Genomic DNA, 24,395 nt, shown 5'->3' with positions numbered 1-24,395 from the left:
AAATCTATTTTGAAAGGTTTAAATCCAAATTTTCGCTTGTTAAAATCAGTTTATATAACAACATAGGAACGCAGTGCAATTTGTTATGAAGACATAATTTTTAAAAATCCTGAGTACATTCTGACACGTTTTTTTCTATGGGATTAGTGTTATGATATTACTCAAAGTATTTTTATTCCAGGCATGTTGCTTCTTTTCCTAGGAAAGTGAATCAATGAATTTGATACATTGTTTGAGAGCTGGTTGGAATTTTTCTTAACTGAAACATAAAAGCAGATTTGGCCTTCAGTTAAGACTTTTCTTTACATGATATTAACAGTGAAATAATCTACTGGCATACGCCGGATGGGACGGAAAAGATATCCTCCCTCCTCCTCTCTCCCTCCAACTTCAAAATTCACTGAGCTGCTTTGTTCTCAGTATCCTGCATAATTAATAACTACTTTGGCAATCAGTCATGCATTCCGTAATGGCACCTCAGGCATCAAGTGTCCTTCTAAGCCTTCCCCCCAGAAACCATACACCCTTCTACAGTGCGCACTCCACGCACTGACTTCGCTCTGGACAAGACATTAACAGAATCACTATTAAGGAGAAAACACATAGTTGAGGTTATAAAGTGGCTACCTTACTTAAATACTATTCTCTACTATTATTTAATGTCTGGATATAATTTTACTAATAAGAATAAAAAATATGTGACATCCAAACAACTGTCACTGATTATACATATTAAAAAAGGAAAAGTAAAATCATAAAAATAATAGAAATTTCGAAGCAACATAAAAGAAGATGAGTTTCACTGAATTGTTGTGAGTTAGAGTCCAGTTCATTCATCATCCCATACTCCCTTGTGCAGGCAATAAAGACAAGAGGATTAAAATATATGGAATCAATTGGCATGGCAGCTACAACATCTATTTCTCTCAATCTAAACTGATCCATTTATTAAATGGAAAATGAGAGTAAATAAATTGTTGAAAATATTATGTTGTTACTTCTTACCAAAACCCTTAGATCAAAACTCTTTAAAAATATAATAATAAAACCGTTTTTAAAAAAACAACTAAATGGTAGTTTAACTATCCTTCAAAATGTTAACCAGATTGAAGAAGAGGAAGAAAATCCTCGAATCTCATATGTATAAATACATTTATAAATATATATATAAGTAATATTATACTCAAGAAGAATAGTTTTATATATAAAAAAATAAAACCACTAAAAATTAAGATTTAGATTTGTATATTTTATTTCAAAAATAGGTATGGTTTTTTTAAGTTAAGTGTCTGACAAAAATATGCAATATTTTTACATTAAGGCTGAGATTTTTTTTTTAAATAAAACTTTCAATAAGGTCTTTTGATACTAGAAAAAAAGATGTTATTTTTCAGCCTTTGTAGGTTTCTTAACATTTTTAAATAATGGTGCTTATGCTATAGTATACAGAGTAAAACATACATAATCTATTATAAATTACTCCAAAATTAAACAAGAAATTTCCTTTTCTTTCTAAGAGAACTGAAATGTGTGCTGGGCTCTCAATGTGTGTGGCCTCCAAACAGAAACAAGCTTGCACTGTTTTATTTCAGTTTTGCTTCATTTCTTCCCAAACAATCTCTCACTGCTAATCTACCAGGTCTTTTTTTCTCTTTTAGCACGAAGGAAAAAAAAAATCAAAGACATTATTAACTCCTTATGCACAATCATAAAAGCTGAATATATATCCTTTGGCATCAATTTGCATGAATTTATTTTTCATTATCTATCAATGGGGCATGACTGGGGAATATATATTTCCATAAACAATTCTCGAAAATAGCATTAAAATGCTAAAATGTAAAATTTATGTAACAAATCTAGTACTATTTTTTTAAAAAGCTACAAACTAGCTAGTTTTTTCTAAAGTAAAACTTAGTCTATAATACCAACTTAAAATAGTAAAATAGAAAGATAAATTTGATTTATATCTTATTCTAAGGTACCTGAGAATCAAGACAATTATACTGAAATCATAACATTACAAAGGAAACTATATCTGTAATAAAATATATATAAAATTGTTAAATATTAGATCAGCATCACTTTATTCAAAATAATAAGTAATCCCTTGTTTAACTACATGCTCTATTATTCATTAGTTGAGGGAAGAAGAGTGGGTAAATCATCTTACAAAGGTGAACATAATTTTTAATGGCAACATGTGTGGCAAAGACAGTTTGTAGAATTTTAACTAATGTATTAGAACTCTACCACTAAGACACATGGTAATCAGAACCACGGGATCTTAAAGGTCGGCTAGAATCAAATATCCATTCACACTCCCAAAGAAGGCTGCGGTTATCTCCCTTTCTTGTAAAATATACAGAATATTAAAATAAACTTTTTCCGTAATTTGCCCCCGAAAAAACGTGATTAAACTCACTTAAAGTTTTTTTCTGTGTATGAATAGATGCAAAATATTCACTGGGTTAATTATAAAAAGCAGGTGAGGATGATTACACACATTAATGGTTATAATGTCATAAGTATGCACTAATTTCTTTAACTATCCTGGATGTTCCACCCCATCCCTCTCCCCAAAACAAAACACCAAACCAGTTTAATTCTTTATGTAGGGCAAGAATGGGTCCTTGGTAGTATAGCCAAATATATTAGGACCAGGAGAATATCTGGTGTCATTGTGATTCTTCAGTTTTGTAGTTTATGAATCATCACCGTTGTGCAACAGCAAGAAAGATAACATACAGTAAATGAGAAGTTAGTGCAGCTCCACATGGGTTTTAGACCACTTTAAGGGGAAATGGCTGAATTTCTATGGAATATTAATGAGCAGCTGTAATGCGTCTGGCATTGTGCTAGGCACTCAGTAACAAACCTCAAAATAGGAAGTCAACAGTCTACTAAGGACTTGTGGTAAATATTAAGAAACCAAGACCAGTGGCCCCTAAGGTCCTATTTTGCAGGCGTGGGTTTGCAATCAGTGAGATCATTGCCTCTGGGGAACTGGATGTGCTAATTATGAAGTTCATCCCTGGCAAAAAAGAAAAAAACAAAAGTCTCAGAGATGATCCAGGGGTTAGAGGGGCACTTCCCCCTGAGCAAATGCCACAAGAACTTTTAAGTCTGCTCTCCAAAAGGCAAACTTTCTTTCCTTAGGCTTTCATTTATTGATACATAGATAAGATTGATGGATTGCTGCCCAGCTTGTAAGTATTGTGGAGGGGAAGTGGAGGGAGGCATGTGGGTTAGCAATATACAATGATAACTCAAAACACTCTGTAAGGCTTAAAAGCAAAATCACTTGTCAAATGTTCACTCATCAAAGGGCAGTGTGGCTGTGTGGGAGGAGAGATGGATATATGAAAATAAGACAAAGGATAGGTGAAGAAATGGCAGATAAACTGTCAAAGCAAACTTAAACCCAAAAGAATCAAAGCTTGTGAGAATGTAAAATTCATATATATATTTAATCACTCCAGAAAGCTATCTGGCAAAATTAAAATCACCAAGTCACACTTATAGGCAATGTAGGACCCTACCGTCATGTTCTCTTGTTTCTTCCAGCCCAAAAGCCTACTGTTTTCCTAAGCATAAGGCAGATTAATATAAGAACTCCTAGGCTACTACTCCACATATCTCCATTTCCTGCAGCCCATCACAGACTAATTTACTTGCCACACAAAACATGCGTGGCTCAATAGATGTCAAGAGAATGTCAATCCTCAGGCCACCAAAGTCCACATTTACAATTTATCAAACTATTTCAATAACCATTTAAAAGTGTATTGAATTTAATTTTAATAATGCAACCAGTGATACACATTTTACCTAAAGTCTCTCAGATGCAGTTTCAGGTCTTAGTGACGGTAAATCTCTGGTAACAGATCAAATCCAGGAGGCAGGGCCTTTCTCAGTCAAGAGGATGGGTGGTACTTTCAGTAGATCCTTGTGGTTTGTTATCTCATCACAAGGCTCATGAATCAGATATACATTTACAGATAAAAATACAAGTGTCAGTGAATCTTCTATTAGTTAAGCTGGGGTGACAGAGTTATATGATCAACCCAGCATTCAAGTATTTATTGAGAGCCTACAATGGGCCCAGAACTGAGCCAGGCACTATAAATTTCCTGTGTTTTTATCTTTACATATCTTATTTAATCCACACAACTCTTTGGGTTACACAACCAGATAACTTATGCGGTCATAAAATCATAAAAAGACAACCCTTAGTGTCAGCATATATACATTTTAGCTTTCATGTCTTATTATGGAGTATGATAGTGGATTGCCATTTCTACTTATTTAAATTAACATAATATGAAGAGAATAGTTCGTTTAAAATACAAATATTTTCTCAGTTTAAAGTTTATTTATGTCACAGGTTTGGGATAAATAAAACCTTTGTTGTGATATGAGACCTACCATTATGTTTTATAGTAAAATTTAATTGTTTCATATTTAAGTATTGAAGAATATTAGATGTGCTAAAACCCAAACTGAAAATGTGGACTGTATAACTTTGTGAAAGTATAACCATGGCTCCCAAGGCCATCTTAGACTTTAAAAAAAAATTAAACTCATAAATTCTGTGAAACAGGATAATGTGAAAGTGTGTTAAATAGATTCTTAGTGGTTTTATTCAGACAAATAATCACAGTATGAAAGCATTACCTATCAATAGTACTTTTAAAAAAGTCCATCCTTTTCTACTATTAACATTTTTCATTTCTAGGTAAAATTATTAAATTTTATTAAATTTAAATAAAATATTAAATTAAGAAAAGTTTTGGAAATTAACAAAGGCAATGGTAGAGAATCTATACCGGCAAAAAGTACTTCATAATGGAACAGAGATACAGATAGCTTAAATAATCTATATAAGGAAATTGATCAAGAGTCACAATAGAAATTTATAGTACATATTTTAGAGAGATCTCCCTTAATGAATGATTCTGTTACTAAATGAATAAGTTATCTTTTTCAAACTTCAGTTTGCATTCTATTGTTTCTTTTCAGCTGAATCTCAAACAATACTTAAATGTCATCATTTAATCAGTTGCTTAAATAATGTTCCGCAGACTTGAGTTTGGGCACTCAAAAAGGGAAGTTTCTGCTTAACATTATATATGAATATAAGATACAAAGTTAAATACTGATTCCATATTTTCTAATTTGCCATGAATTGCTAGCTTGCTGTGTGCATCATTTTTATACCCCATAAGAGTACACATGCTCATGCACACAGCTCACACCATGTTGTGTTCCCAGTGCACTTACTGATGTGCTAAAACTCCTGTCAAAATCATTAAAGGTATTAATTTTTATATTCTTCTAAATGGTGATATTATTGGTCATATTTAAAAAGTATACTAGATGACATCATCATATTTGTATAAGTACTTTTGAATTAGTATTACAAGCAGAATGTCATAAAAAGAGGAAAAGAATTTTTAATATTTGTGTTGTAATACAACAAATAGATACAAATGTTTGAAATAATACACAAAATAATGGGTACAAACAAAATGATACAACCAAAAATACAGTCACGCGTCACTTAACAATGGGGATACGTTCTGAGAAATGCGTCGTTGGGTGATTTCATCCTTATGTGAACATCATGGAGTGTATTCACACAAAACTAGATGGTATAGCCTACTATACACCTAAGCTATCTGATACTAATCTTATGGGACCACCATTGTACATATATGGTCCATCATTGACCAAAACATCATTATGTGGGGCGTGACTGTACAATAACAATTATAATTAGACAAAATAGATTTCTTAAATTCCAGTGAGAATTTCAAAACTTCCTTTTTGGGGCACAAAGGACCATAAATATTATCTAAGCAGGATAAATATTAAGATAAATAGGAAAACAGCGATAACTACATTTTAAAATATATTTTACTAATACATTGATTTGAAAAGAATGAGTATTTATTACAGTTACCTTTATGCATAAAAAGATAAAAAGAAAAATGTTATGTACATATTTATAAACAATACATCCAAAAACATAAATTTTTGATACGTATAGAAAAAAATGATGCCACCTTAAGGGGGAAAAAAAGTAAAACATCACATAAGATCATGGGCTTTTAGTACAATACTGACAGGAATTTAGCTAAAATGGTATTAATGTCAAATAGTGCTGGCTTTCTAGCTCTGCAATATATTAATCCCCAAAAATACATATGAATTTGAAAATACGAATGATCAGAGTACTGTGTAAGCTTTAAAATTAACATCTATAAAGTAAGAGTAACATTTAGCAAAATGCAAAAGAGTATTAAATAAGGAAAGGTCACTGAAAATGCTAGAAAACTAAAATCGTATTTTATTATTTAATCTGATTCACATTTGAAATTAATTCAGGAAGACATTATATAGTCCAAATTTTGATGGCGATCCCTAAGTGGTAATAATAATAAATACACAAATTTCCCAATTTTTTTCAAGAGAAAATGCTATCTAATCTGTGTAAGTTCTCATCAACACTGAAATACCAGACACTGAGTTGGGGGGTGAGGGGTATATTACAGTCTTCTAAATGTTGTAAAAAATATATTTTATTTCATTACACTGATAAGGTATTTAACACAGCTAATGAAGTACAGTGATGATATTCAAGTTATTTGTGATAACTACAGTGACATTTATGAAAAAAAAATTCAAACGAGAGAAAGGTGTTTGTTTTTTGGTTTTCCAGATTCTCCTGTGTAGAAGGGAAAAAAATAAACCCATAACCGACTCAATTAAATAAGGTGATTTCTAAGTGGTACTTACTGGCATGACAATGTTGTAGTGGATGCAGAAGCCCGGTTCAGAAGGAAAATATTCATCTGATACAAATCTTATCCTGATTTGATTTCCTTTAGAAATCTGTTTCCCTGGCACAGTGCCAGAACCACACCAGCGCCCTAATATAGTTCCATCACTGGGTTCCTCAATTTCTACAAAATCATACCTGCAAAGAGACAAAGAGAAAAGAGACATCAAGTCTTGATCTGTTATTCTGGCAATTCAAATTCCATGTCTGTGAAAGCAATGAATCTATGGACAACGGTTATGAGTTCATCCCAAATTTAACTGAGTAAACATAATCAAATATTCCAAAGAACAGACACAATTGAAAATGCATTCCCAACTAAAGAAATATATCTTCTATTCTAAGCCTTCCAGTTTTACTGTTAATGAACTCCAAATTCACTAAATGGCCATCTCAAAACTTAAATATTTTGCATAGAGCAACCATATCTGACATTCAATTCATGAATTACTCAATTTGACTTCCATTTGGACATGAGAGCCTTACTCCAATCTTATTTTCTATTATTATTGCCCATTAATTTCTGAGAGTAGCTCTTTTACCCTAGTCAGGCTCCTTGGCTCCTTTTTCTCATCTGTGATGCAAGCTTTTCTAGAACCACTTCATTATATACACATCCTTCAAATCTCGCTTTGTGCTGTACTGACTCTATGAGACCTTTCTGGGTGTTCTCAGCTCACCATCATCTTTCTGTTTTTGATAAACACAATATTAACTATATATATGCAACTGATCCATCTTAGTCAGGCTGTTAAATCCTTGAAGAAAGGAATTCGTTCTTACAGACTTTTATTTATTTTATTTTATTATTTTATTTTATTATTTTATATTTTATTTTATTATTTTACTTTATTCTATTCTATTTTATTTTTTTAAATTTTATTTTATTATTTTATTTTATTTACTTTTTTGTGAGGAAGATCAGCCCTGAGCTAACATCCGTGCTAACCCTCCTCTTTTTGCTGAGGAAGACCGGCTCTGAGCTAACATCTATTACCAATCCTCCTCCTTTTTTTCTTTCCCCCAAAGCCCCAGTAGATAGTTGTATGTCATAGTTGCACATCCTTCTAGTTGCTGTATGTGGGATGCGGCCTCAGCATGGCTGGAGAAGCGGTGCGTGGGTGTGTGCCCGGGATCCGAACCCGGGCTGCCAGTAGCGGAGCGCTCGCACTTAACCGCTAAGCCACGGGGCCAGCCCAGATTTCTATTTTATACTGCACTACACACAGTATCTTAAACACAGGGAATAAATGATTAATTTTTTCTTAACAAATGTTAACTTTGGTTTGGAAGTTTTAGATCAGTGGTACTCATCCAGAGCTGCTGTACTGTCCCTTAAGAGAATGTTTCAGAAATCTGTAGAGGCATTTTAAGTTGTCTCCATAACTGGGGGTGAGAAGGGCATTATGAAATGTTGTGAGCAAGGTCCATGGATGTTCAACAATAGAAAGCCTCGAAAATGAGTATTTGCCCTATGCCCTTCATGCCTTTTAAACAGTTCAGTGGACATTCGTGTAGGTGAAATTTATGCTATCATTCATCTGAATCTAGAACTTAATATTGTCTCACATATAAATCCAAATACGTTTCTCATTTTTCATTTAATCCAAATTTTCCACAAATTCAACTATCAAATAAGTTGAAAAAAGTTTTAATACTTTGGAACTTTACCAAGAGTTACTCACTATTTTGGAAAAACATATCACTAACAGGAACACTGCTTATATGATTTGCATCGTATAAGTGTTTTAACAATTGAAACAATTAAACATATCCAGACTAGTCTATATCTATAGCTGCCATATTCACGAGTCTACTTAAAAGATGCAAACGTCTTTTATTTTTCTAGTATAGTATAATTGTGCATATGTATTACATGTTGAAATACATTATTTTAATATAAATTATTTTGTTATTATTTCAGCTTTAAATAGGATGCAAGCCATTATATTTGTTTTTTAAACAATTGCACACATAAATAGATGCTTGCTTCTATGAAGTGCATTTCAGAATACTAAAGAAGATATGGCAAAACTTTTCTTAAAAGGGAGGTCTGACATGGTTGAAAACCATTGATAGATCAAAAAAAAAAAAAAAAAGTCCAGGAGGCAGGTTCAAAATGGCAGCGTAGGAAGACTCTGAACTCACCTTCTTCCACAGACACAAGTTTAGAGCTACATGTGGAATAATTTTCCTCTGAAAAGGACCTGAAGACTAGACGAATAGCACCTCCACAACAAAAGATAAAAGTGATGCATAGAGAAGGGTAGGAGAGGCAGAGAACGGCCTCGCAGGCACTCCACCCCAGGCACGGTGACCCACAATTGAGTGGGACCCCAAAAATATTCAACCCCCCCCAGAAGTGAAGGGATTGTTCCCCACATCAGCCAACTTGAGGACCCTTGGGGATGGCACTGAAAAGACGAGCCCCTCAAATCTCTGGTTTTGAAAATCAACAGGGATTAAGATCAGAACTGTAGGGAATGGAGAACTTGCCCACAGAGCGCTCATGCATAGACCCACCCACCCTGAGATCCAGTGCAAAAGCAAGTTTAAAAAGTGCCTAGACCATAAGAGAGGGAGATTCACTCACTAATCTTAAAGGGGCTGCCAGACAAGCAGGAATCTGCTGGTACTTTGTCTGCAGACAGAAGCACTGGTGGAAGCCATTTTTGCAATCTCATTGTAACTTGCTGGTGACAGAGTAGACAGGCTCTCCCTTTAGCCTTCATTTTTGATGCCCTCCCTCTAGCCTTCAAATGCTAGTGTTTGTGCTCTGCTCACTCTGTGCCATAACCAGGCTGGGTGAGTGCCCTGTGCTCCACCCACCTGGCACAGCATCCGAGCCACATGTGGGCCCAGAAAGTGCCCTGAGCCCAGCCCTTCTCAGGCAGCAGCTGAGCCATAACTGGGTGGGGAAAGTGACCTGAGTCCTTTTCACCTTGTGCCCAGACCAAGCTACAACTATGACAGGTGAGCACATCGAGCCCCGCCCACTGAACACAGAGACCGAGCTGCAAATGGGATGGGCAAGCACCTTGAACCTTGCCCTCTCTACCTAGAAGCCAAGCCACAACCAGCAGGGAGAATGTCCCATGACCCGCCCACCTTGCACCACAACCATGGCCCTACCTCAGCCTGCGGGCCCTCGCAGCCCAGATGAGGGACACCGACTGAGTGCCTGGCTCTGGAGGCCAGGGAATATTGCACTTCTGGGCCGCACAGGAACATCTACACAAGACCACTCCTTTAAGATGGAGAGAAGTAGCCAGTTTGCCTAATACATATAGACAAACACAGAAAGCAGGTAAAATGAGGAAACAAAGGAACATGTTACAAACCAAAGAGGAAAACAAATCCCCAGAAAAAGACTTTAATGAAACAGAGATAAGCAACCTAGCTGATAAAGAGTTCGAAGTTATGGTCATAAAGATGCTCTCCAAACTCAGGAGAAGAATGGATGAACACAGTGAGAACTTCAACAAAGAGATAGGAAACACAAGAAAGTACTAAACAGAAGTTATAACTGCATGGAAAAATACACTAGAGGGGTTCAATAGTAGACTGGATGAAATGGAAGCATGAATCAGCGACCTGGAGGACAAAGCAATGGAACTCACCCAGTCAGAGCAGTAAAATGAAAAAAGAATCAAAAAGAGTGAGGACATATTAAGAGACCTCTGAGAAGACATCAACTGGAATAACATTCACATTATATGGGTCTCAGAAGAAGAGAGAAATTGTCAGAAAAAATATGTGAAGAAATAATGGCTGAAAACTTGCTTAATCTGTGGAAGAAAACAGACATCCAGATCTAGCAAGCCCAGAGAGTTCCAAAAAAGATGAACCCAAAGAGAAATACACCAAGACACATTATAATTAAAATGGTAAACATTAAGGATATAGAGAGAGTCTTAAAAGCAGCAAGAGAAAAACAACTTATTATGTACAAGGCAAACCCCATAAGGTTATCAGCAGAATTTTCAGCAGAAACTTTACAGGCCAGAAGGGAATGGCATGACATATTCAAAGTCCTGAAAGAAAAAAATTTCCAACCAAGAATTCTCTACCTGGCAAGTTTGGCATCAGAAATGAAGGAGAGAATAAGAGTTTCAAGATAAGCAAAGGTAAAGGAGGTATTACCACTAAACCAGCATTACAAGAAATGTTAAAGGGACTCCTCTAAGCTAAAAAGAAAAGGGACGAATCAATAACAAAAAAAATACAGAACTAAAAATCTCACTGGAAAAGGAAATAAATAATAAAGGTAGTGGATTAATCACTTATAAAGCAAGTATGAAAGTTAAAAAACAAAAGTAGTAAAATTAACTAAAATTACTATAATTAATTAAGGAATACATAAAATAAAAAGATGTAAAATGTGTCATCAAAAATACAAAACGTGGGGGGTGCAGTAAAAATGTAAAGCTTGGGAATGTGTTCAAATTTAAGTTGCAATCAATTTAAAAGAAACTATTATATACTTAGGATGTTGTATGTGAACCTCATGGTAACCACAAAGAGAAAACTTACAATAAATACACAAATGAGAAAGAAATCCAAACATAACACTAAAGAAACCCATCAAACCACAAGAGAAAAAAGAAATAGAAGAAAAAAGAAACAGAGAAGAACCACACAAACAGCCAGAAAACAATTAACAAAAAGCTAATAAGTACATACCTATTAATAATTACTTTAAAAGTAAATGGAAAAAATTCTCCAATCAAAAGACATAGGAATGGATTAAAAAAATAAGACCGATCTATATGCTGCTTACAAGAGACTTGTGTCACATCTACAGAGACACACAGACTGAAAGTGAAGGGATGGAAAAAGATATTCCATACAAATGGAAATGAAAAGAAAGTTGAGGTAGCAATACTTATATCAGACAAAACAGATTTTAAAACCAAGACTGTAACAAAAGACAAAGAAGAGCATTACATAATGATAAAGGGGTCAACACAACAAAAGGATATAATATTTTTAAATATCTATGCACCCAACATAGGAGCATCTAAATATATAAAGCAAATATTAACAAACATAAAGGAAGAAACTGACAGCAATACAATAATAGTAGAATAATTTAATATCCCACTTCCATCAATGGATAGATCATCCAGACAGAAAATCAGTAAGGAAACATTGGCCTTAAACACATTAGACCAGATGGACTTAAACATATACAAAACATTCCATCTAAAAACAGCAGAATATAGGGGCCGGCCCCATGTCTTGGTGGTTGGGTGTGTGCGTTCCACTATTGGCAGCCCAGGTTCAGATCCCGGGCGTGCACCGACGCACCGCTTGTCCAGCCATGCTGAGGCAGTGTCCCACATACAGCAACTAAGAAAGATGTGCAACTATGACATACAACTATCTACTAGGCCTTTGGGGAGAAAAAGGGAAAAAAAAAGAGGAGGACTGGCAATAGATGTTAGCTCAGGGCCGGTCTTCCTCAGCAAAAAAAGAGGAGGATTGGCATGGATGTTAGCTCAGGGCTGATCTTCCTCACAAAAAAACAAAAAAACAGCAGAATACACATTCTTTTCAAGTGCACATGGAACATTCTCCAGGATAGATTACATGTTAGGCCAGATAACAAGTCTCAATAAATTTGAGAAGATTGAAATTATATCAAGCATCTTTTCTGAACACAAGAGTGTGGAACTAGAAATCAGCTACAAGAAAACTGAAAAAAACACCAACACATGGAGACTAAACAATACAATATTAAACAACCAATGGATCAATGAACAAATCAAAGAGGAAATCAAAAAATACCTTGAGACAAATGAAAATGGAAACACAATATTCGAAAATCTTTGAGATGCAGAAAAAGCAGTTCTAAGAGGGAGGTTCACAGCAATAGAGGTGTACCTCAAGAAAGAAAAAATTCTCATATAAACAATCTAACTTTACACCTAAAGGAATTAGAAAAAGAAGAACAAACAAAGCCCAAAGTTAGCAGAAGGAAGGAAATAAGAAAGATCAGAGCAGAAATAAATGAAAGAGAGACTAAAACAACAATAAAAAAGAAAAATAGAAATGAAACTAAGAGCTGGTTCTTGGAAAAGATTAAAAAAATTGATAAATCTTTAGCCAGACTAATTAAGAAAAAAAAGAGAGAGGGCCCAAATAACTAAAATCAGAAATGAAAGCAGAGAGGTTGACCAATACCACAGAAATATGAAGGATCATAAGAGATTACTACGAACAATTATAAGCCAACATTTGCACAACCTAGAAGAAATGGATAAATTTCTAGAAACATACAATCTTCCAAGACTAAATCAAGATAAAATAGAATATCTGAATAGATAGATTACTAGTAATGAAATTGAATCAGTAATAAAAAAACTCCCAACAAACAAAAATCCAGGACCAGATGGCTTCACAGGTGAATTCTACTGAACATTTAAAGAAGAGTTAATACTTATTCTCCTCAAATTATTCCAAAAAATTGAAGAGGAAAGAATACTTCCAAATTCATTTTATGATGCCAGCACTACCCTGATACCAAAACCAAAGACTACAAAAAAAGAAAATTTAAGGCCAATAGCCCTGATGAACATAGACGCAAAAATCCTCAACAAAATACTAGCAAACTGAATTCAACAATACATTAAAAGACCATACACCATGATCAAGTGGAATTTATTCCAGGATGCAAGGCTGGTTTAATACCCACAAATCATTCAATGTGATACACTACATCGACAAAATGAAGGACAAAAATCATATGATAATCTCAGTAGATGCGGAAAAAGCATTTGACAAAATTCAACATCCATTTATGATAATAACTCTCAACAAAGTGTGTATAAAGGGAACATACATCAACATAATAAAGGCCATATACGACAAACAGACAGAACATAATACTCAACACTGAAAAGTTGAAAGCTGTTCCTCTAAGATCAGGAAGAAGACAAGGATCCCCAACCTCACCACTTTTTGTCAATATAGTATTGGAAGTCTTAGCCAGAGCAATTGGGCAAGAAAAAGAAATAAAATGCATCCAAATTGGAAAGGAAGAATTAAAACTGTAGTTATTTGCAAATGACATGAAACTATATATAGAAAACTCTAAAAACTCCACCAAAAAGTTACTAGAACTAATAAATGAATTTAGCAAGATACAAAACTAATATACAGAAATCTGTTGTATTTCTATACACAAATAACAAAATATCAGAAAGAGATATTGATAAAACAATCCCATTTACAATTGCACCAAAAAGAATAAAATACATAGAAATGAATTTAACCAAAGGGGTGAAAGACCTGTACCCTGAAAACTATAAGACACTGATGAAAGAAATTGAAGATGACACAAATAAATGGAAAGATACACCATGCTCATGAATTGGAAGAACTAATATTGTTAAAATGTCCGTACTACTCAAAACTATCTACAGATTCAATGCAATCCCTATCAAAATACCAATGGCATTTTTCACAGAACTAGAACAAACAATCCTAAAATTTGTATGGAACTACAAAAGACCTCAAATACAGAAAGCCATCTTGAGAAAGAAGAATAAAGCTGGAGGTATCGCAATTTCTGATTTCAAACTATATTGCAGAGCTTTGGTAATCAAAACAGTATGGTACTGGCATAAAAAAAGAAAGACATATAGATCAATGGAACAGAATAGAGAGCCCAGAAATAAACTCACCTACATTTGGCCAATTAACCTATGACAAACGAGGCAAGAATACACAATGGGGAAAAGACAGTCTCTTCAATAAATGCTGTTGGGAAAACTGGATAGCTACATGCAAAAGAACGAAACTGGACCACTATCTTATACCATATACAAAAATAAACTCAAAATGGATTAAAGACTCAAATATAAGACGTGAAATCATAAAACTCCTAGAAGAAAACATAGGCAGTAAGCTCTTTGACATCGGTCTTAGCGGTATTTTTTTGAATCTGTCTTCTCAGGCAAAGGCAACAAAAGCAAAAATAAACAAAGGGGACTACACCAAACTGAAAAGCTTTTTCACAGTCAAGGAAACCATCAACAAAACGAAAAGGCAACCTACTGAATGGGAGGAGATATTTGCAAATGATATATCCAATAAGGGGTTAATTTCCAAAACATATAAAGAATTCATAGGACTTAATATCAAAAAAAAACAATCTGATCAAAAAATGGGCAGAAGACTCAAATAGACATTTTTCAAAAGAAGATATAGAGATGGCCAAGAGGTGCATGAAAAGATGCTCAACATCACTAATCATCAGGAAAATGCAAATCCAAACCTCTATGAGATATCATCTCACACCTGTCAGGATGGCTATTATCCAAAAGACAAAAAATAACAAGTGTTGGTGAGGATGTGGAGAAAAGGGAACTCTTGTATACTGTTGGTGGGAATGTAAATTGGTGCAGCCACTATGGAAAACAGTATGGAGGTTCCTCAAAAAATTAAAAATAGAACTACCATACAATGGAGTGATTCCACTTCAGGGTACTCATCCAAAAAAAATGGAAACACTAATTCGAAAAGGCATTCTTTTCACCCCTGTGAAATATTTTCTCCCCTTTGTAATTTGAGTTTTCTTATTTATTGCTTTCAAACTCCCATTGCTTTTGAACGCCCCTGTGTTCACTGCAGCATTCTTTACAACAGCCAAGATATGGAAAAAACCTAACTGTCCAATGATAGATGAACTGATTAAGAAGATGTGGTATATACATATAACAGAGTATTACTCAGCCATAAAAAAATGAAATCTTGCGATTTGTGACAACATGGATGGACCTAGAGGGTCTTATGCTAAGTGAAATAAGTCAGACAGAGAAAGACAAATGCTGTCTGATTTCACTTATTATGTGGAATCTAAAAAACAAAACAAATGAACAAACAAGACAAAACAGGAACAGACTCATAGACACAGAGGACAAACTCGTGGTTACCAATGGGGAGACGGGTGGGAGAACGGGTGAAACAGGTGAAGGGGATTAAGAGGTACAAACTTCTAGGTTAAAATAAATAAATTGTGGGGATGTGATATACAGCATAGAGAATATAGTCAATAATATTATAATAGCTTTGTATGGTGACAGAAGGTAATTAGACTTATTGTGGTCAGAATTTCGTAATGTATATAAATATTCAACCACTATAAAACTAAAAATAATATATTTTGTGCAGTATTGAATTTATAGAAGAAAAAATTGTTGAAAAAGGACAGTGTATAAAACAAACCAATTATACTTATAAAATTTTGTCCTGAGGAAGTATCCAGAACTCCCTTATGGTATATAACTCAACTTGTTTCAGCTTCATTTTCCTCATCCTTAAATTGATGACAATGCTACATAACTTACAGGGATGTTTTAAGAAAGGAAAAATGAGACAGCAGATGTGCAGTGCCTAAAACATTGTTGGCACACAGCTGCCACTCAGTAAAGTTTGTCCGTCATCTCTATCCTGCATCCCTTGCCCTCAACCCCCACATCTACCTTTTAATATAACCTTGGGAGTTTGAAAGCAATAAATAAGAAAACTCAAATTACAAAGGGGAGAAAATATTTCTACTATATCATGTGGCAAGTCTGGGTTATAAATTACAAATGCATAAGCCAGCCAGTATAACTTTTCCAGGAGCTGGTGGATGTGTGGTGGGACCAGGAAGGGGTGGAGACAAGGGTAAGATGGGTTGTGTAGAACAGACCTAAGTAGTTATTTCAGATATACCTGGTATAAACGATGATAACTACCATTTTAAATCAAAGGGTAACTTTTACATCAAGACTGTTTACATGTGAAACAAAGCTTCTATTCATAGAATATCTGTTAGTTCTGTACTTTGCAGGTAAACCCATCCGATGTTGGTTACCACCACTGTTAGTTTGAAGAGAGCCAGATTCAGGTCTGGTCAATCATTCTACAAGTATTTATGAAGCATTGACTTGGTGCAAAGTGCTATGCTAGATTCTCAGGATACGAAGATGAAACTATAGCTTTGGGCTCAGGGTCTATAAAACACTTTGGCGAGTGCGCTAATGAGAGTATGTAGGAAATACTGTGGAATACTGGCAGACTGAGAGTAATTCTATACAGGGAGATTAGGGTCAGTTTACAAAGGACTTGAAATTTGGGCTGTCAATGAGTACTGATTGACCAGGGGTGAAAAAGAAATGCATTCTACCAAGAAGTACAATACATAAGATGTAATAGAAGAAAGAAAGAGCCAGCCATGTCAACAGTGAATAGAAGAAGGGAAACAAAGAAGTAGATGGAGATCAAGCTGGAAAAACAGGTGTAGGTGAGAAGGCCTTGGTATTTCAGAGCCAGATGTTAGAATATCATTTTGTAAGCCAACGTTGCAAACAGGTAGGCACAGTTTTAACAGGCTCTATGTTTCTTTAAAAATTTTGTCAACATTTTAAAAAGTGGAATTTCACAGAAAAATGTGGATTTCTGGCTTTTTTTTTTAATTTGAAAATCTGGTAATACTAAATATTATTAGTTCTAGTGTAACTCCATGAGGGCTCAGATCTCCAGAATTGGTGTCAGCTCCAGGAAAAGAGGTATTTTTATTTAGTTTACTGACATTCCTAGCACCTTACGTGTGCTAGGCATATAGCAAATACTCTCAGTATTCGGTGAATGAAGGTATGAACACCGGGCCTTCATTCCTTGGCAGCAATTTAAGCAATTCCTCCTTCAAAAAAAGGAGGAATTCCTTCATTCCTCCATAGCTGGGATCAAGTGGAAATAGCTTTTTAAAAATCCGTATCTATTTTCTATGCTGTTTTTTAAAAAAATACCCAGATATTCATTTATTTACATTATTTACTCCTGCAGGCATCTGAGTTTGCCATCCTTGCAGCCTACAAGGCACAGGCGTGGAGGTTTCAATGAGAAGAGTAACATAGACGTATAATCATCTCATATTTGAGGAATGCCAGGAAACAACAACATTTCAAATGTGGGTAGAAACAAAAGATCCTTTTAGCAAAAACACCCTGAGACGGAGCAGTCAGGGAAACAAGAGGAAAACCATCGTGCGTGCTGGCACAGAATTAAGGGAAGAGGGAAGGGAGACTGTCCACCAGAAGCAGAACTAGTCAGTAGTGCCAAGTGTCAAAGAGAGATCAAAGAAGACAAAAACCAAAAAGATCCACTGGGCTTTGCAATTATGAAGTCATTTTCAATAAACTGGTTGGGCAGAACACATAGCATCAAAAATTTTCTTCAGACCATTTTCAAAATAACTCATACTCTTTCTAATAGAAGCACCTTAAGAGAAAAGAACATCATATGCAAGAAACCTAAAACTAACTCACATACCTATTTTACTGTATATAATTTTCTTTATAGTTCTGTTAAAAAAGAAACACTCTTATGTGTCTATCTGCTTGGTAAGCTCTTTAAAGTATTTAAAAGGAGTTGTTAACCACACATGTAAATATCTGTATTATAAATGTAAAGAATTTATTAAGGGACAAATAAGTCTTCTTGGCCTTATCTAACTCATATACTGATACAAAATCACTGTCCTGCAAATAAGAGAAGAGTGACAAGTGCATTATTACCTTTTTCTTGAAGATTTTCTCCTGAATTTGATGCCATAAAAAAAAATCCCTAACATTTATAACAATTTCTGGATTTGCAATTAGACAGCTGGAAATTAATTCTTACATGCTCACATAAGTCTAGCACATACATTTACCATAGTACTTCAAAAACTTAGATAATTTTGCGTTCCATGAAGGTTAAATGAAATGAACATCTAAAAATATACTATTTTCTTTGCCTATAAAACAGTAGAACTTAACACATGCTACTAGCTGTTTCATGGTAAATTAGGCATTTTAAGATTTTTTTCAGAAGCAGTGTCATATAACAATATAATTCTATATTTCCTCCAATAATTCTACCATTCACTTTTATGCTCATACCCAACAACTCTTTAGATATCTATGGAATTGAAAAGTATTAATAAAATCATTATTTACTAAGGCTTAGTTTTCCCTCTTAATCAAAACAGTAAATTCCCTTGGCTAAAGGATATTAGTTACGAAACTAGCAGTTTTTTAGTTAAGTCATATTCAAGATTATGCATGATAGACCAAGTGAAGGTCTATCTGGAAAGTATTCCCATGCCTCATTGTTGCTATCTAATCTTCAAAAGAGAAAAACAAAACAAAACCAAAACCATTTTCACTTGATTCCATACTTCCTTTTGATTTGTTTGAAACTATAGAGTGTGGCTGAAAAAAGACTAATGCCTTAAATTCAGTCATCTTCCCCACTAATTTGAAGTTCTTCTTTTTTCTGATAAAATGCCATTTGCAGAATACAGGATTCATTGCAGAAGTTGGTTGGTCGCTATACTATCACATAGCCCAAAATATCAAGAAGAAAATGAAGAGAGAAAACAATGAGGAAAGATATCTGTAGGTTGTAGCTGAATGAAAGGGAGATGATAAAACCTAGCAACATTTGACACATAAAGTGAAATCACAAAACCATCATCCTTAAATGCAGAAATCTACATATGCCCAGGTGACTGTTCTGGAGACATGGTAATCCTGATAATACACTCTCAGGTATTAATTTCCAACATGCACAATTGCTCACATCAGTATTTAAAGGATTTACTAAACCTATTTTATGAACCAATCAAACATCACTTTCTCACGGCAACATGATACAGAGCACACAGCGCTTAAGTGGTTTATAATGATCACTCCCTTTCTCTACCACACCCCTGGGGACCCATGGAGGATTTATGTTCTTTTATGTTTAACAAACAAGTCTGGTATTGTAGACAAAATTTTCATTCTCATGTGGGGATTTAAAAACTGCGAGGACATGAGGGCTGTTTTCTTACTCCTAAGATTTGTAAGGAGTTAACCAAAGAAATAAATTCACTGGTAAACATAATTGTCAGATGCCCAACTTCCTTCAACAAAAATAAACCAACCCTGCAAAACAGGCTGTTTCTAGTTCATACTAACTAAAACCCTGTCAATTAAATCTACCCTGTGAATTATCGAACCTGACGGTGGTGTGAAACCCTGCCAACAAATGAACGTGGATCTGGCTCTGCAAGTGGCAACTAGATCCTGAGCTTGTTGGGGAAGGTGATAAAACTAATGAGATGACAATTATTCCGCAATGCTTACTGGCTTATACTTCAGTTTAGCAGAATACAACTCATACACAGAATAGAAGTTTCAGATCCTTATTTGGACTCCAGAATGTGTACCCATGCTTTAACTTACACTGAAAATAAATTTAAAAATAAGTTCATTTATTAATTGCTTTTTATACGTTAATTCATTCAATCCTCACAAGAACTATAAAAAGTTGATACTGTTATTGTGCCCATTTTATAGATTATAAAATATAGAAAAGCTAAGTAGCTGGCCAAGGTTACATGGCAACTAAGTGTAGAGCCAAGGTTTCCATTTGGGCAGTTGAACTCCAGAGCCCATTCTCCTAAGGGCCAAGCCATACTGCCTATTATATTTAAAATATGCCTACATAATTATATTTGCTTTATTTTGAGGCCTAACTGCACAGAATTTGTGTGTCTTTGTTCAAACTGGCCAAACGGTCTTGTTCAATGGCTGGAAAAACATTAAGTGTCATTCAAATAAAATCGATCAGTCAACTTGATAATTTGGGTATATAAATTTTACAGATATTTATTTTAATTAACTCGGTACTATTTATTTTTAGGCACTCCAGATTCTTTACGAAGAATTTCAAATCTACATAGGAAATGTGTAAGTCAAACCAACAAGCTCGATTCAGAGGATTGACAACACATGATGGAGTAACTCTCATGAAAATATGCGAGTTCCACCTGTGAGAAATGGCTACATTGTACATGTACATGGTGGGATTGTACATGGTAGGAAATTAATAGCTTAACATTATCTTATTACTAAATAAAAATATAGCAAATAGATAAGCCATGAATTCAATCTATAAAGCTATAAAAATCAAGAAAACCAAAGGAAAGTATAAGATGAAAACTAATGAAGACAAAAACTATAAAAGATATATTAAAAAAAAAAAAATCAGAAATTAGAGTTAAAACCAAAAGCTCATTCTCAGAAAGGAGGGAGAGGGAGAGGGAAAAGCAGAATGAATCGAGTATTTATATAGTTAGGAATGAGGGAAGATACAATCACAGAGGAAAATGTATTTAACATTTGTAAGTATGTTATATTTAACTTTATGCTAATTAAATCTGAAAAGCTAAATGAAATAGATGACTTACTAGGAAAACATAAATTATCAAAGTTGACTGAAAAAGTAGAAAAAATGACTAGACTAATAACTCTAAAAGAAATTAAAAAGATTGTCAAACCTTTGTTAATAAAAAAAGACACAACAGCATGGAGTTTTATAGGAGAGTTCTGTTTGACTTTAAAGGACCATATAATTCCGATTTTATATAAGCAATAGTAAAAAAAAATTGAAAATGGCAGATATCCACCCAATTAATAATAAAAAAAGCTAGCCTAAATCTTATGAATATAGTTAACATATCATATACTGTATCAGATACTTGAAAGAAAGTAGATCTGAAATACTCTCACCACAAAAAAGAAATGGAATTATGTGGCATGATGGAGGTGTTAGCTAATGGTATGGTGGTAATCATATTGCAACATATAAGTGTATCAAATCAACATTTTGTACACCTTAAACTTGCACAATACTATATGTCAATTATATCTCAATAAAGCTGGAAAAAAATAAAAATATCTAATAAACGAAAAAACGTATCAAAGTTCTTTAAAACGGCCATATCAAATATTAAAAATTAAGACCAATTTGACTCAAATTGAGGGAAATGCAAAAAATTTAATCAAATACCATCCATCAGTGGATTAAAAGATATAATACTTCATGAGAGAGTATGGATTTAGTTTATGAACATAAAGATGAATATAAGAACGACCTTTTAGAATATTAAAAAGAGAAAACTACATAATCATATTAATAAATGCCGAAACAATACGATAAAATCAACTGCCTAGACAAAAACTGAGTAAACTGAATAGCAGGAAACTTTCAAATCATGGTGAAAAATTATTTAACAGAAACTAACTGCAAGTATAACATTAAATAAAATTGAAAGTCATTCTCATTAAAGTTAGTAAGATAAGATCATCCATTCTCATCACACTATTTTCAGTATTTTGGAGGGAGGTTCTAGCTAATAAGAAAAGAAAAAAAAATAAATAGAAATAGAGGAGAAAAGGGATCTTTGGTTGATAATAGATTTCCTTGAGAACAGACTGTAGGGTAAGCAGAGAGACTAGAAGAGCTTGGAAATATTGCAGGTGTGGGATAGGGTAGCTTGGAGTATGATAGGGGAGTATGATAGGGATATGATAGAGGTGAAGAATGGTTACATGCTGTATATATGTTGAAGGTAGATCTGCTAGGAGATGGTGTGGGGTATGAGAGAAACACGGGTGTCAAAGATGATGCTAAAGTTTTTGGCTTTTAAAAACCATCTGGAACTAAGAGCATTTAGTAAAGTGTCTAAATATAAGATCAATATACAAATATTAATAGTTTTTCTTTATGATAGCAAAAAACAGAAACTGAATAGAGAAAAAACCTCTCACAGTAAAATCAGAAAAATATGTACTAATAAATTTAACCAATAAAATATAAACACTATAGGAAGGAATGCATACAATATTACTAAATGATAAAAAGGTATGAATTTAATATAATTTTTGTCAAAATCCCAAATCTTCTAAAATATTTGTACAAAATAATAATCATAATAAAGCAAACAATATGTACTACAGACTACATACCAGATACTTTATAAATACTAACTCAGTCTTCAAACACAACCCTATCCACAGCTACTTATGATTCACCCACATTATAGGCGGGGAAACTGAAGTATAAAGAAGTAATGCAACAAGGCAAAAGTCACACAGCTAAGAGTAATAGAGCTGAGGCAGGAACCTTGCTCTAGGCTTTAGAGCCCATATTCTTCACCATTACACAATACTCTCTCTAAGAGAGGACACAACAAAGACTCATCCAGCCCAAAATCCATTGTTGAGAATTCTGACTTAAACCCTCCAGATCCTCTTCTTTAGAATGGGGATAATATTCACTAACTCTTACGGCTGTTGTGAGGATCAAATGAGAGAATGTATATATCGCTGGAGACTGGCGTCTAAAAATAAGCTGTTCAGCAAATGGTAGGCTTTTCTTTTTAATAGTTGCTATCATGGCAACCACATATGCAAGCCATGGAAGACTTCACCCAGTGGAAGAGTGAACCTCGGAGCTCTTCATTTAGTGATAATTTGCATGGAACACTACTTGTGGCTCATGGCAGATCTCAGAACCAGCCCCCTTGGCCATTCTTCCCTGTGGGAGTAACTGTCCTGAATCTAGCCTGCCTAGAACAATATAAGCATATATGTGTTTGCTATTATTATTAACAGTTGCTCTTTTCATTATACTAGAAGACAGATTTATTAAAAGATTGTGAAAATATTGAATGCTTAATTTTTGCAGCTGTATTTTTATACCCTATAAAATAGGCACAATAACAACTTTATGATTGTTGTGGGGACTAAATGATTTAATGTATCAAAAGTACTCACCTATCTGCTCAGCATTTCTTCCAAGACTGATCGGCCCTTTAAATATATGATTACCTGTCCTCAGTCAACTACTGTGTGTATGTACGCATTTTTACAAAAACATCACCTCATATCATTGTACTATTACTAAAATACCACCCAGATTTAGGCAGCTGATGTTACTATGTCAATTCAAAGACTGCTCTCCAGACAAGGTATAGTATTCATGTCCCTCTCTCCTCTAAGGACCACTTCTCTTACTCTTCATTACTATCTTGTAATTAGTTTTAAAACAAAAATCTCATTAACATTTAGGCCTGCCTAGTGTGACGCTTTGTGATGTGTGGCTGTTTATTAAACACATATTTAGTGAGTCACTATTAAATTAGTAATAATTAAATAACAGTTCATATAAATGATAGACAATATACCTTTATTACATGTGCCAACTGAACCACTGTAGTATTGAAAGAAGGTTGAGGAACTAAATTTAAGAGAGGAAATTAACATCCTATTTAGACTTAAGCAAAATTTTTCTCTCATGGATTATCATCTTGTCATTTTCCCTTCTACTTTCAATACATAGGGTGAGAATAAAGGGACAGCATGCCAGTAGAGGTAGGTGGAGATAGGAAAAAAGGAGGGCTTCCTATAATGCATCCCAATTACAGTACTGAGTTTAGTATATTTAGGAATATTGAAACAGGAATGTACATATCAAGACTTACTTAAAGGGCAAAGTTTAAGATAAGAATGAAGGGCTAAGAATATACTCTCGTCTACCCAGAATATACTCTCATCTACCCAACACCAAGACCATTCCAGGCCTAGGAAACCCACAATTAACCATTACCGAAAGGCACCCTACAGGCGGCTCTTTCTGTATGTTGTTTTCCCACCAAGCAAATATGTTCTTTGAATAGCTGAATTCC

General features: G+C 34.3%; 1 protein-coding gene across 1 annotated transcript in view; it reads right to left on the bottom strand.

Annotated features, from left to right (window-relative positions):
• PDGFC (platelet derived growth factor C) overlaps nucleotides 1–24,395 on the bottom strand; it is a 209,789-nt gene that overhangs the window by 47,352 nt on the left and 138,042 nt on the right. The window contains exon 3 of the mRNA XM_004420952.3: nucleotides 6,802–6,982. Within this exon, the coding sequence (XP_004421009.1) occupies nucleotides 6,802–6,982 (181 nt within the window). The remainder of the gene's footprint in view (nucleotides 1–6,801; nucleotides 6,983–24,395) is intronic.

This window comes from Ceratotherium simum, chromosome 12 (genome assembly GCF_057802395.1).
Source record: "Ceratotherium simum simum isolate JZ-2026a chromosome 12, ASM5780239v1, whole genome shotgun sequence".
NCBI lineage: Eukaryota > Metazoa > Chordata > Mammalia > Perissodactyla > Rhinocerotidae > Ceratotherium > Ceratotherium simum.
This window is presented reverse-complemented; position numbering and strand designations above follow the sequence as displayed.